The following is a 13,416-nucleotide window of genomic DNA, read 5'->3' as shown; positions in this document are numbered from 1 at the left end:
TAGTGGATAATCATCTTCTCCCCCTCCCATCAAAAATGTTTTATATCTTTTATTAAAACATCTCTGTGTAACTGACAATGTAGTACAGACCTGCTGCTGTATCATTGCTGAGATGAGGAGCAATGATTCCTGAACTCTGCCAGTGGCAGGTGGAGAGGTATGGGCTGTGACCTCCCTTTCCCAGTAACTTTGTGGCTACAGAAGAGACAGCTGAACCACATGCTTAGCTCAGAGTAGCTGGAATTCACTATCCAGGGCCTACCAGCCATGTAGAGCAGCCAGAAACAGTGTGCCAGGCCATCATCTGCCCTATGTTAGGACATGCAAATCATCAGAGTGCACAGAGGTACTCTCAGGTCAGGAGGGAGACATTCTGGTACCCCTGTGTAGTGTCATTTGGTGGCTCTTCTCCAAGATCATTTCTTATAGTCCAACAAGTTCAGAAAAGCCTTTTGTTTGCAATAAACTTTTTTTACCAAAAAAACGAACAAAACAAACCCATCCAAACAACAAAACCCACCTTGAGGAATTAGGTCCTGTGTAATTAGGTCCATGTAGGATTTTCTCCACCAGGAAAAGAAAGGTAAGTTAATTGGATGCAGAGGGATCATCTTCATCATGAATTGTTATTCTTAATAATAAGCTTTCTAAAAGACAAATTCACTGCTTTAACTCATTTTGCTTCGAAAATCCAAAATGCATGCATGAGCTTAGATGTTGCATACAGTGTTAGCCAGATACAGTGGCAGAGGTAGAGAATGAAGCCTGAATTTCCCAGTTGAATGATTTTAAGAACCATAATCCTTCCTCTTCATCTGTTCCTTTCCCTTCCTCCTTAAATGGAAAGAGAGTTCTCTTAGAAGTGATGTTTTTTCTTAGGTGTTTTTTTGCCAGCACTGTATGGCCATCTGGATTGACCAAGAAAGTGCATTTTTGCATTCAGACCATAGTAGGGAGGTTTCCTCTTTCCGATCTGCAGTTCACTCTTTCTGCTCATTTTTGCAGGATTCAGGGCAAGTCATTCCTCTTATTGTGGAAAGCTGTATCAGATTTATAAATTTATACGGTAAGCTCCGAAAAAAACTATGTCATTTCATTATTGCCCTGACTTTTTGGTATGCATTTAGCACCACAGCTTTGATTTTAAAATAGAGATTAAAGTATTTTAAAAATCATATTAATTTTTCACCACTGTCTCCCATCTTTGCTGCAGGTCTTCAGCATCAGGGAATTTTTAGAGTGTCTGGTTCCCAGGTGGAAGTCAATGATATTAAAAATTCATTTGAGAGAGGTAATTGCATTTTCATTTACTCGAGCACCTTAATATCTAACATTTAAAAATCTTTTAAATTCTAATTATTTTCTTGTCTGTTTAAGCAGTTTGTATGTACTTTGTGTACTGCACATTTTTTTTAAACATCTTACATTCTTTTTTCCTGAGTCTTAAAAACTGTTTTTTTAATTTCCAGGAAATAAAAAAAACTTTTGCAGATCCTCTGCTAATGAAAAAAACCCTTTGAGCAAAAAGTCTTGTGACTAAAAGCATGAAAAAATATGCACAGTATTTTTCTCCCCAGGATTTGTTATATATCTTGTTAAACCTGATCTTGTTTTTGACAAGATACGTAAAGCAGCTGTTTTTACTAGCCAACTGAAGTCACATCCCTCCATTCTGCAGCTTTTAAATCTGCCTTATTCTTAACTGCTTCTCCTAGGTAGTGTTATCCTGGAAAATACATACACTTTAAAGTGTTTAAAAATAAAGATTAAGTCTTTAAAATTGCACAAATAAAATAGTTCAGCCATGGCTGAAGCTTCAGTTAGGGTTTCAACAAAATGGTTGCACATATTCCTGAATGTTTTAGTATTTCAGAATGAAGACACATTTCCAATTCAAAGGGTGATCTAACTCCATATGCTTTATGTAAGGTCCCAAAGAAAAGTCTGAGAAATCCTATTCAGTTAAAAACATTTGGCTTTTTAATTTTACTAACTGTAAATCACAACATCTCCATAAATACCTAACTGGAAGTTCAGGACCTAAGAGATCACTAGGTTATGTAATTTTAAGGAAGCTTTATTTAGGCTGCCATTTTTAGTTTAATCGTAGCCTGGGATTTCTAAATCAGTGTTTATTATCTTACTTCAGTGCTTGCATTGCCACCTCCCACGCACTAAAAACAAAACAACCAACCAACCAAAAAAAATGTCACTCACTTATAAAAATGTTCTATGCAAGAATGCTCCTGCATGTGTGTTTCATTCACTTTATTTACTTTTTAAGGTGAAAATCCTTTGGCAGATGACCAAAGTAACCATGACATTAACTCAGTTGCTGGAGTACTGAAGCTCTATTTCCGAGGGCTGGAAAATCCTGTCTTTCCTAAGGAAAGATTTAATGATCTTATTTCTTGTATCAGTAAGTAGAAATTTCTTTTTCTTTCTCAAGAGAATTTTACTTTTAGATACACAGTAGTAGCCTGAAGAAAGAGCTAACTTCACACATTTTCCTGAGACAGTTTTTTTGCCATCTGTAGCAGTCTGGGTCAGTTATTAGTCATACTGGCAGCTGTGGTTGTTCCCTTTTTCCACTGGGATTAATGTACAGTACAACTCTTTGTTTAATAGGGCAGGAAGAATATCTTTCAGTATACAAAGGATAGTTAAATTTAAATGCATTATTATTTTCCTCTGTGCACTGGGGCGGACAGAAGGGGATGCAGCCATGACCCTGCAAAGAGAGTGTTACTTTTAACAAAAGTTTTCATGCCCCACAGCTTGGAGTCAGCACTGGTGAATAAGTAACCAACTGCTCAACATTGTGTGATTCTGGACCTTTATTGTGCTCAACTTGAAACCCGTGGTCCAACCAGGAAAACCCTTCAGCGTAGGGATGGAGGGGAGCAGCTGAGTGTTATCTGTGGGAGAGCCTGGTTTGCCTTCACACACACAAGTTGTAATGGAAGGCCTTGGAGGAGCATTGCATGGATCTGTGCACTGATGGTGTTTGTAGCCAGACACGAAGAGGTTGTGGTAATTTGGGAAGTACTCAGTGGGTGAGTGAATTGCTCTGACATGCACGAAACCTCTTCCAGTTCATGGATCCCTGCAGATGTTGAGGAGGGGCGAGGCAAGGCCCACCATCAGTAGGCTTGCTGTTCCCTCTGGGTACATTGGGAGTGGTCAGAGTTGCTAGCTTTGGGGAAGAATTTCTTTCTTTCTACCCTTCCTTTATTACTTGCCTGCTTCTACCAAATGGAGAAAGAGGCAGTTTCACAGGTAACAAGAGCCAGTCCTTTGGGATATTAATTAGGTCAGGCTCTCTCCAAACTGTTATTTTAGCAGAGGTCTCAACCCAGCAGGCAGGACCACTGATTGATGTGTCCTGGGCTGGTGATCAGGTGTGTTTTTCAGCTCCCTACTTGGTGAACACGTGTGGTTTGCTTCCCACATAGGGAGGATTGTAGTAATTCCTCCTGGAGGTTACAAATACATGGATCATGCACATGTGACCAGGTCTATGTGCGATATTTTGTGTTTCTTTTTTTTTTTCAGGGTTTTGTGCAGCTGTTGCTTTTTACAGACTTGGTGGTACTAAGGAGTCCTAAAGGATCTCAAAACCTCAGTTTATCAGTCTGATCCTTGATGCTGAGGGGTGCATTGTCTCTTTAGCGAGCACAATCTCTGTTCTGCCTGAGTTCAGCTTTCGCTAGCTGTGGTGCAACAGCCCAGAAAATGTCTGCAAGTCACAGAAATTGAAATCTAAAAAGGATCATTTTGACTGAGTGATTTTCTGTGTGACAGGAATGATAGAACTTTACCTAATAATCCTGTGCCGATTTCCATAACTTGGATGAATTAAAGCATGTCTGCTGGAAAAATTTACTGATTTAATGGCTTCAGTTTACAGAAAATCTACCACATTCTTGGATACAGCGTTCAAATTATTGATCACTTTCATCATTAAACATTTGTACCAGATCTCTTTTTCGAAGTTTCTGCTGTCAGATTCTGTGCACTGGATCTCTTTGTGTCTTCATTATTTTGACTAAGCATTAAGAAAAATATAAGTGGTGGTTCTTATATATGGAGATGGTATTGCAGTCTGCTGTGTTGCAGAACTTTAAATACAATTGTAAAACAAATTGCGAAATACCAAGAATGAGTGTTCTGTTTACAGAGATTATACAAGTGAATGCTCAGGCAATGCAAATATACTTGCCCGAAACAGCCTTTTAAATGTGTTCCAAGAAGAGGAACTTGATTTTAAAGGGTTTCCATTCACCACTGAAGGTTCTGAAAAGAGCACAGGGTGTTTGGAAAGAGGGGTAGAACTTCAGTGAACTGATCAGGTAGATATACATGGCACCCGCACAGGCAGGAAAGATTTACCAACCTCTAGAGCATCACTGTTGAAGAGAGTTCCAGTTCAGTTATCCCAGAAAGGTATTTATTTTGTTATTAAGAATTTCAAGAAAAAAGGCCATGAACACTAGTTCCCTAGTGTTAGGTCTTGGTTTCTGTAGAGAATGTCCAACTATTACGTGTTCCAAGTAGGCAATGAATTATTTTCTTGTGAAAGAGTTGACAACCTTTTCTTTGAATAGTAGTATCATCCAGCAGAGCTGAAATCAGTAACAACCAATAGCCTGGAACAAAGTCACTGCTTTTGGCAGCAATATTTTCAAATGTTTCTTGAGAAAGAGGTGTTGCCTTCTGATCCTGGTTTAGTCTGAGTGTTCTCCGAGGGTGTCATAAATCTGGTTTATCATCTCTATGACAATTTGTCAAAATGAGGCATAATTACTGAGTAGTTCTGCTTGTTTTGACATTTACTATCGCTGTTATAGAAGAAAGCAAAGGATTTTCTTCCTGATAATGTACTGTAAGAGTCCAAAATCTGTTTTCTGGCAGGTTTTGGAGGAAGCATGGGGAGGATGATTTTGTTGTTTGGTTTGGTTTTCACAAGGTTATCATTAGGGGCACTCTGAAATGGCATGTCAATGCTTTCAGCAGAGGGAGGAGAAGTAAGTGCAGACCATGATAGACAAAGCGAGTTTTCTCTCTGAGCACAGTGGAGTGAGTTTAGTTTGTGTTTTCACAGTGAGGGGAATTTGAATATGGTATGAGGAAAGAAAGAAACAGCTCTTGTGCCTTGCACCCAAGCCAGCCCCAGAACCATACACTGGGAACAGGAGGCTGTGTTTCTACATCTTCTGGTTATCTGAGAAGCCTGAGGCAGAGTGTTTTTACAGCTGTGTACCTATTCTATGTGCTTTGTTGAGTGGTGCATCACTTCCAGGGAGTAAGATGCCTTTTTTTGAAAAACAACAAACAAAACAAAAAATCCAGCAAGCATTTCAAAATATACTACCTGTCACGGTTTAGTTTACAAAGCACCTATATGGCACATGCTGTCATAAATTGTTGGTAAAAAATATCATTTCCATTGCTATATTTTAACCTTAATGCTTTGGATATCTTGCAAAAAGTAAAGCAGCCTAGGCAAGATTTTTCTTCCATTTCAGACTTTGAACCAATCATAGTTGCATTGGTTTCTTTTTTCTGTGCTCACTTATTATGTATCTTGGTTTTCCTGTTAATGGGAGCAGGGCCAGAGTCTCTTTCCTCTGTGAGAACACAGGTTGCTGTAACTTCTTTAGATCACAATTGATACATACATAAAGTCCAGAAAACTTTGACATTTTAATTAGAAGGGTTTAAATGCTCTTAATTCAAACTGCGTTCACTGTCTGAAAAACAATGAGGAAAGGAATAAACATTATGTTGTTTTCAAATAGTTTTTGAAGATAAATGTCCATGTGCTTTCTTAATCTTTGGCAGAAATGGTTGCAATAGGGAGGAGGGAGAAAGCAAATTCATAAAGTTAATGTTCACATAAAACTGTAAAAGGGCAGAATGTCACACATTTTATATGGAAATGTAATGTCGTCAGTGAAAAAACCCTTGAAAATGAAGTGGTTATTTATGGATGTCAAGCATAATTGAGGCTACAGCTGCAGAATGAACCTTTCCTCAGTACAACCACCAAGGAATTCCTTTGCATTTATGCATATATTTCCAAATGAAATAGAGTATTGTGAGTTAATGCTTTCCATTTTGTAAATACAGTGGAAACAATGCAAAATTACTTTGACTTCTATGGCAATTTGTATTAATTAGACTCATGAGAACAGTGTTATTCTGTTTGGGCTTATGATCTGATTTAGATAAAATTTAGACCAAATTATATGCTTGGGCGGGAGCAAGCATGAAAGATAAAACAGAATGTAAAGAATCCATCTGATTATGGGCCATAATTCTGCATTCTCAGCATAAGGAGTGGCTACGGTTGGTCCTAGCAGCATTCTGTAGTCTAGAGGGCAATCCAAGGTTGGAGTGGAAAGGTGGAGAAGTTGCACTGCACTACTTCTCTGCCCTTTAGTCACAGGTTGGACCAAAGACAAGCAAAGTATTTGTAACAAGAATTACATGGAGTAAGAGGGTGCTGAAGCTGTGCTTAGGGCCGGCTGTAACTCACCTTCGCTGCTGGGGACTGCAGTTCCTCTCCTGGTGTGGGCTCTTATACACGTGACTTACAGCTCCCTTTTACAGACATAGCTGTGCCCTGCAGCAACAGACACACCTCAGCTATTCAGACTGCTTAGCTCCTGTGCAGAGCATTGTAATTCTTCATGGTTTCATCTCTCTTGCCTTAAATTTCATATATGAAGACGGCAGGATGGATGAAAACTTACATCTTTTTTCCTTCTGATTTTTATCGAGTCCCTTGCTGCCAGCAGTGCCCATTTACCTAAAGGCATAAATGTTATGAAGGGAAATTATTTTATTGTTTTTCCAAACTATTGCCCATTACTTAAAAAGTAAAAAACTATTCTGAATCATCACCTCTTCCTGGAAAAGTTTCAACAAAACAGGAAGTGTTTCCTTCCCTAAGTGACAGTGGAGACTGCTGAGTTTGTCCTCCTGTAATGCCTTCTTAAATAGATCTGAAGGAGCTGTAATGGCTGAGTTAATATATACATATCTTTGAGCTGGATTGGACTCATCTACCAAAGCGAAAAGAGGCACAAATTGTTAACTTCAGCACTAACACATATGCATGTAGATAACTTGTCAGCTGCAAATTGACCATAAAAATTACATCTGCGAGTGTAACTCAGTCCCATTTGACATTCACGGGGTGTGTAAAATATGCGTTAGGCATTCACGCTGTTACTAGTAGGCACTGCACCGAGGGGAAGTAGCAAGTAACCCCCACACAGAGATATCACATTAGATTTTAACCTTCAAAACAGTGGTCCCAAAAGGAGAGAAACATTTTACATTACCGTTGTTTGCTTTCTTATTCCTCCTTTATGCTACCCTTGCCTGTGAAATATGCTTACACCTTGCACAGCACTGGGTGTTAGTGGTAGCACAGTTCATTAGTTGCTGACACCAGGTTTCTCCTTCCATATGTTCTGATCAATAATATCTTCCCTTTGCCAAATCTTTGCAATCCTGTTGTTCCTACTGAGATTGGGCCATGGAGGCTGGCTACTAACAGAGGGTGGTAGAACATAGACAATCCAGAACTCATGTTTCTGAGCTCTGTTCCCAACCTGAACCTTCTTGTTTGGTAACCATGTCTCACCTCCAGTGTAGGAGAGGCCATGTGTAGGACCAAGACCAGGAAAAGCACAGTGCTTCTTTAGCGTTTTTAGCTAAACCCGAGTAGCATGCAGCTGTCCAGTTGTCCCAAAATACTTGAAAACCACCAGCAATTGTTCTCTTGCAAAAGTCTTTTGTTCTCCGTCACTGCATCTAAATATTTGAATATTTACTGCCTTTTATATGCTCCACTATTTCAGGATTATTGCTTAATTAAACTTTAATTTGCATTTCTTAATGTTATTTAGGATGAATGTATCCCTGTATTCATTTGTAATTTAGTTTTGGTTTATTTGTGTTTGGGGGCTTTTGTTAGTAATTGTGTTTTCTCCCCTCTCAGGTTTCCTTTAGTCTTCTGAGGCAGATTGTTCACTTCTGTCTGTTTCACTTTAGGGTCTGCCTTTGCAAAAACCTCATCAAGACTGACCAGGTGGTTAAAATGTGTTATTTCTCATGAAAGAGAAAAGTAGACATTCATTGTTTCTGTGGGTCTCTGCAGTAAGCGAAGATGATGCTGCCTCTCCAGAAGAGGTTCCAGTGATCTTGGAAGCTGAAGATCACAGCTTTTAGGGCTTGAGTGCCTAGGATGTATGTCTCTCTCATGCTATTGAGAACCAGTCCTTAGTGCGTGGCTGACAGAGGCAGCTAGCTGATATGTAATTCTTTCATTTATGCAATGACATTAATCTCATCTGGATTCATTCATCCAGTTCAAGGACCTGGAGTGTTTGCAGAGGAAGTCCATGGGAGATCAATAAATAAAATCTTCTCCAAGAGCAATACAGGATTTTCTTATGGAACTTGTGATCTGCCGCCTTGAAGGATTTTATGAATAAGTTGGACGGACACCTCTCAGAGGTGATTAAAGTGAAGTCAGAGGCTGACATTTAAATTACCTCTGAAGAGTCCTCCAAGCTCTCTGTTTTTCATTTTTTGTAGTGTCTGGTGGACGTTCCTTAGATCCCAAACACCTCTGATACTTAGATGCCTAGATAATTTTATGAATACACAGAAAATGAAGTTCCTTATATTATTAGGGTACTTTGTTCCACTATGGTATGATAAAAATACATTAAAAGTTGTGGGCACAGGTACCCAGCTCTTCCAAAATATACTGTAGTCATGAAACCCCAGAACTGGGCTTCTTCTCCTTCTCTGTTCACCCCACAAATGTCTTCTGTGCTCTGGGCTGCACTGCAGCTTTGCTTTGGTAGAAGCACAGTGTTCCCACACCAAACAGCTTCTCATCTTGCTGTCAGGAAACTCCTGTGGATTTGACCCCCATGGCTGAGATAGGTCTGGAAGGCAGGTGTGTCAGACCAGAGCTCCAAAAGTTTTACTCTGCTATGAGAACTGGGAACTAAAAAATAATAACCATTTCACTGTGTGATGTTTAGCTGACATAAGTCTTGATTTGCGGTTGATATTCTTGTGTCCTTCACAGAGATCTCTCTTCGCTGCCTCTCTCTTCACAGTCAGAAAAATCATGATAGTTCTCAGTGTGCTTGGCCTTGCCAGAGGCTTGTCCTCTTGCTTGTGTTTGGGAATGTGAGTCTCATCATTAGAGTAATGAACCAGTTTTCAAATCCCCTGATTTCTGTTTCAGCTTGGCAGCTAATTGCCTTATTTGGACAAGTCATGTAATATCAGCACTTCTGTTTTCTTAGCTGGAAAATGGGTAATACCTCATCGGGTACTCAGGTAGGGCTAATTACAGTTCTTGAAAATCAGAGTACTGAAAAGAAGGTCTCTAACAGAAGTAGTGGGAGAGGGGAAAATGGCCAGCTTTCTCTAGTGTTGGGATTGTCAGTGGTTCCTTGCAGCAACCAGCTTGTAGGTTGGATGGCCCTTCTGCCCCAAGGCTCTCTTTAGCAAAGCCAGCAGAGGCCAAGCAATGCTTTTCTCTTTCCTCTGCATGGGAAGCAGCAGAGCTGCAAATTCTTTCTGCCTGGATGCGGAAAGATTGTTCTGTATTCATTCCATCTTTCCTATGTACCCAAACACTCATGTACTGCATACACGCAAGCAACGATGAAATTCAGCTCTTCATTAAAAGCAGTATGCAAATATTGCAAATATGCATAATTACCTATCTCCTTTAAACCAAATCAGTGCTGGGAAATAAAAGCCTTTCAAAATAATGTGGAAAGAACATGAATTTACCACTGGGCAGTAGTTTGGATTTTAAATAAAGGGACTTTCACAGAAACTGGGTCTGGGTTACCAGGAGGGTATTGGAAATACATCATTCAGGTACGTATAACTTGTAACTGCTTCAGTAGAGATGACATGCTTAATACTAGTCATGCTTTTAGTAGGACAGCTGGGATAGCTCAACACATGGCTATACAGCCAAACTCTCTGTACCTACTCTACCCTGTCCATGCTGCCTACTGGAGCCAGTTCCTGGCTCATGCATCCTGTCAACCATGTGTAGGAACTGCTTGGAAGAGTTATAGTTGGCACAGACCACAAGCACATTGGAGAGTGTGATAACTATTGAGTTGTAGCTACCTGCTGGTGTTCAAGACTGCCCCAGCCTGGTTTAGCTCACTCATTTATACAGAGCTGTTGAATCCGTATAGGCAGCACACTGCTAGAAGGAGCCGCTGGACTCGCCTGGGGTTCCAGCTAGTGCATTTCTCAGGACTGATTTGAATTCAGCAATGACGGAACCTGGCCCAGGGCTGGTCTCCAGAACTGGCTGGAAGAGGCAGGTCTGCAGCACAAGCCATTAGCCAGGAAAGGCTGTAATGCAGAAGACGAGTCCTGGTGTTGCATCACAACTTCTCTCCAGCTTCTCATATGCAGCACACGGTGCTGCCGAGGTGATAGTGTTGAAAGATGTAACCGAAGTTCCTTTGGACCTTCCTCCCTCAGCCCCACTCCATAGAAAATCCACCTGTGCCCATGCACAAAACCACCTAGACCTCCAACTCTGCATAGAGAGGTTCACAGACAGGCTTGTCAGGAGAAAAGTCAGGTGAACTGGAGACTCACAAGGCACCCTAGCTGTAACAGCAGCTGTTTTTGTTGAAAGAACGGGAACTGAAGATACGGGCAGGCTTCTTCCACTTGGAGTGGCTAGATGAGGCAGGTGGAGAACGGCCTTGCACTAAAACTGGTGGCTGTGGGCTGTGCAGAACAGCAGTGTGGCACTGCATTGCAGAAGTGAGGGTGTACAGCATTGACATCCAAGATGTGGTCTGCACTGGAATGGGAAAGGAGAACTGTAGTTGCTCTGTGCATCCTTACTGTGCAGGCAGCTCCTGGACTTAGTACATCCCTGCCATGGACTGCAGTTCTTAACCAGTAGCCAGAAATAATTCTTCTTGATTCGTACAGTCCACATTTAACAGAAACATAAAAATAAGTTTCAAGTCCCATGCTCCACTTGAGAAAGTGTAACAACTTGAACTGATTTTCGTCTAGCATTTGGGTTCAGAGTGACTCAGTAGGTTATAAATTATCCAGCTTGTCAGCAGTCCTTTTCCCTACCAGCTCTACAGCAGCTCACCAGAGAAGAGACACTGTTCCAGCCTCCAGGGGCTCTGCTGGGGAATAGGTTTTTACTTCCTGCCAGAGTTTTTGCTGTGCTGTTCCTGCAGTAGATACCACGATCCAAATGGACTTCCTTCATGCAAGCAGTGGTGCACTGTTCTCCTCCTGCAGAAACTCTCATGGAGCCCAGTTTCACCCCATCCCAGAATCTTCTGTTCCCAGCACACTAGTGGTGCTGAGCGAGTGGAATCTCCTATAAACGCTGATGTGGGAGCAGATGTCACACCCATCTACTACACTGGCATTTCCCAATGAACTATAGTACTTCTGCGTGGTAACCAGAAGTCTTGCTGCCAACATGCTCTGCTTATGCATAGTTGCTAGACACCAGTTGTTCTTCTAAGAAACACAAGTCGACACGCGTTTTGCATCTACAGATAAATGCTGATCAGTAAAAATAGCGACACCAAAGAGCACATAAGTAACACACACCAGTAACTCTATTTACACTTGCATTTTTATGTAAGTGATTATTTTAATTGTGTACTCCTAAATACAACATTTTGTGGTACAATTGGCTTTTCAGCTATTGGAATCAGCTTCTGTTTCTGATTTCCAAATTTTTGAACATCCATTTCAGTGCCACAGGACAGGATTTCTCATGTAGTCAGCTAAGATTTCCCCTAGATGTTGTTAATTCCAGCACTCTTTCTTGGCTGACATAAAAAAACGTTATTGAAATTTTAGGTTGTTTCCAACAGTGACGTTTACATAGAAAACACACTGAGTTAAAAATTGAGATATTAGTGATTTTGAAAAACAGTTCAAGCTTTTATCCCATCATTGCCCTACTTGCAGCCACGTAATCCTTCTGACCAACACAGAAGATAGTGCATCCATGGTACAAGACAAGAAGCTCAATGATTGGAAGATTATGTATCTGATGTGAACGTTCAAATAAAGAGAATGTACCTCTATTTGAAACAGATAACAAACATCTCTCCTTGGTTCTCTCAGCTTATTTATGTACTGATTTAGTGGTTTTGTGAGCTGTCATGCTCAGCAAGTGGCCAGGGTTTGACTTAGGCAGATTTGTACCTTCTTATAAAGACCTTTTAAACTGTGCAGTTTTAATGAGAGGGGGAGGAACTTCTAGATCTTATTTTTCTAATTGGCCAAAATTAGACAATACTAACTAGGGGCATTTGACAATAAAGAGTCAAAGTAAACTGAGTAAATGGACTGAATATCATTTTAGACAATCATATGCAAGGGAACATAAAATATTTTCTTCTGTTTGCAGGAATAGACAATCTCTATGAGAGGGCTCTTCACATCCGCAAACTCCTTCTTACTTTGCCCAGGTCGGTCCTTATAGTGATGAGATACCTCTTCGCCTTCCTCAATCAGTAAGTGCTTGATAATTACCCAGTGTATCATATTTTTATCTGCCTTCCTTTCCTGGTATTGAAGTTCTTTGGGTTTACTCATACTCTATGTAGAATTTACATTTAAGCGCCATTTAACATGAAAGATGGTCTTCTAACTGGCAATGAAAATAGAACAAAAACACTGGTTTTCATTCAAATTAAAATTTCATTTGTCCAAAACTGAACAAGGTTATACTTAGACAGATTAAAATCTTGTCTGAAATGGGAAGTGCAGGCTACAGCATTAAAGCTGACAACAAAATAAGCTGATAAGAAAAATAGCAAAACTACTGTAACTACATTAAAAATAGTTTCTGCAATTTAAAAAATTTTTTTTTTCCTTATCTTAAGCTGACTTTTATCTCCTGATGGGAAAAAAGAACCCTAGCATATTCAAGCAACAAAGGCACTACAAACTACCTGTTTAATGCTAGACACTGCCACGGTGAGACTTCCTGTGGCTGCTTCTATTTTCATATAACAGGGGTATGAGTATAAAGAACATACATCTCCTGTGTATGCTTCAATATGAAGGAGCTTTGTTGTCACATTGCAAAACACAGGCTGGAAGAAGAGTTGTGTGAGAAAGGGAAAGTGGTGTTCGTGTCTTCATCATCCCAGAAAAAACTTCTTCATTCTGGAAGAGAAAATAAAAGACAAGTTGGGCAATTGCACTGTTTTTCCCTCCACTCTTGCACAGCCCTCTCTGGTTTTTGCTGGCCCCCAGTGTTTTCACAGAAAAATTTGCTTATGTGCATTTTACCCTGATTCTAGCTTTTCTCTTTCTGCTGCCATATTGTCTGTTTCCTGT

The 13,416-nt window shown here is 40.3% G+C and overlaps 1 protein-coding gene across 4 annotated transcripts in view; it reads left to right on the top strand.

Annotated features, from left to right (window-relative positions):
• Nucleotides 1-13,416, top strand: part of SRGAP1 (SLIT-ROBO Rho GTPase activating protein 1) — a 140,684-nt gene that overhangs the window by 109,077 nt on the left and 18,191 nt on the right. For 2 of the 4 annotated variants that reach the window (XM_051795758.1, XM_051795757.1), the window contains exons 13-16: nt 1,006-1,066; nt 1,214-1,291; nt 2,285-2,419; nt 12,479-12,584. In XM_051795758.1, coding sequence (XP_051651718.1) covers nt 1,006-1,066; nt 1,214-1,291; nt 2,285-2,419; nt 12,479-12,584 — 380 coding nt within the window. Of the gene's footprint in view, nt 1-1,005; nt 1,193-1,213; nt 1,292-2,284; nt 2,420-12,478; nt 12,585-13,416 lie in introns of those variants that run through there. The other 2 variants (XR_007905928.1, XM_051795759.1) reach the window with 2 other exon arrangements.

This window comes from Manacus candei, unplaced genomic scaffold, assembly GCF_025592945.1.
Source record: "Manacus candei isolate 608988 ecotype Guabito, Panama unplaced genomic scaffold, ASM2559294v1 h1tg000043l, whole genome shotgun sequence".
Classification (NCBI taxonomy): domain Eukaryota; kingdom Metazoa; phylum Chordata; class Aves; order Passeriformes; family Pipridae; genus Manacus; species Manacus candei.
Note: the sequence above shows the minus strand (reverse complement) of the source record. Positions and strands in the feature narration are given on the sequence as shown.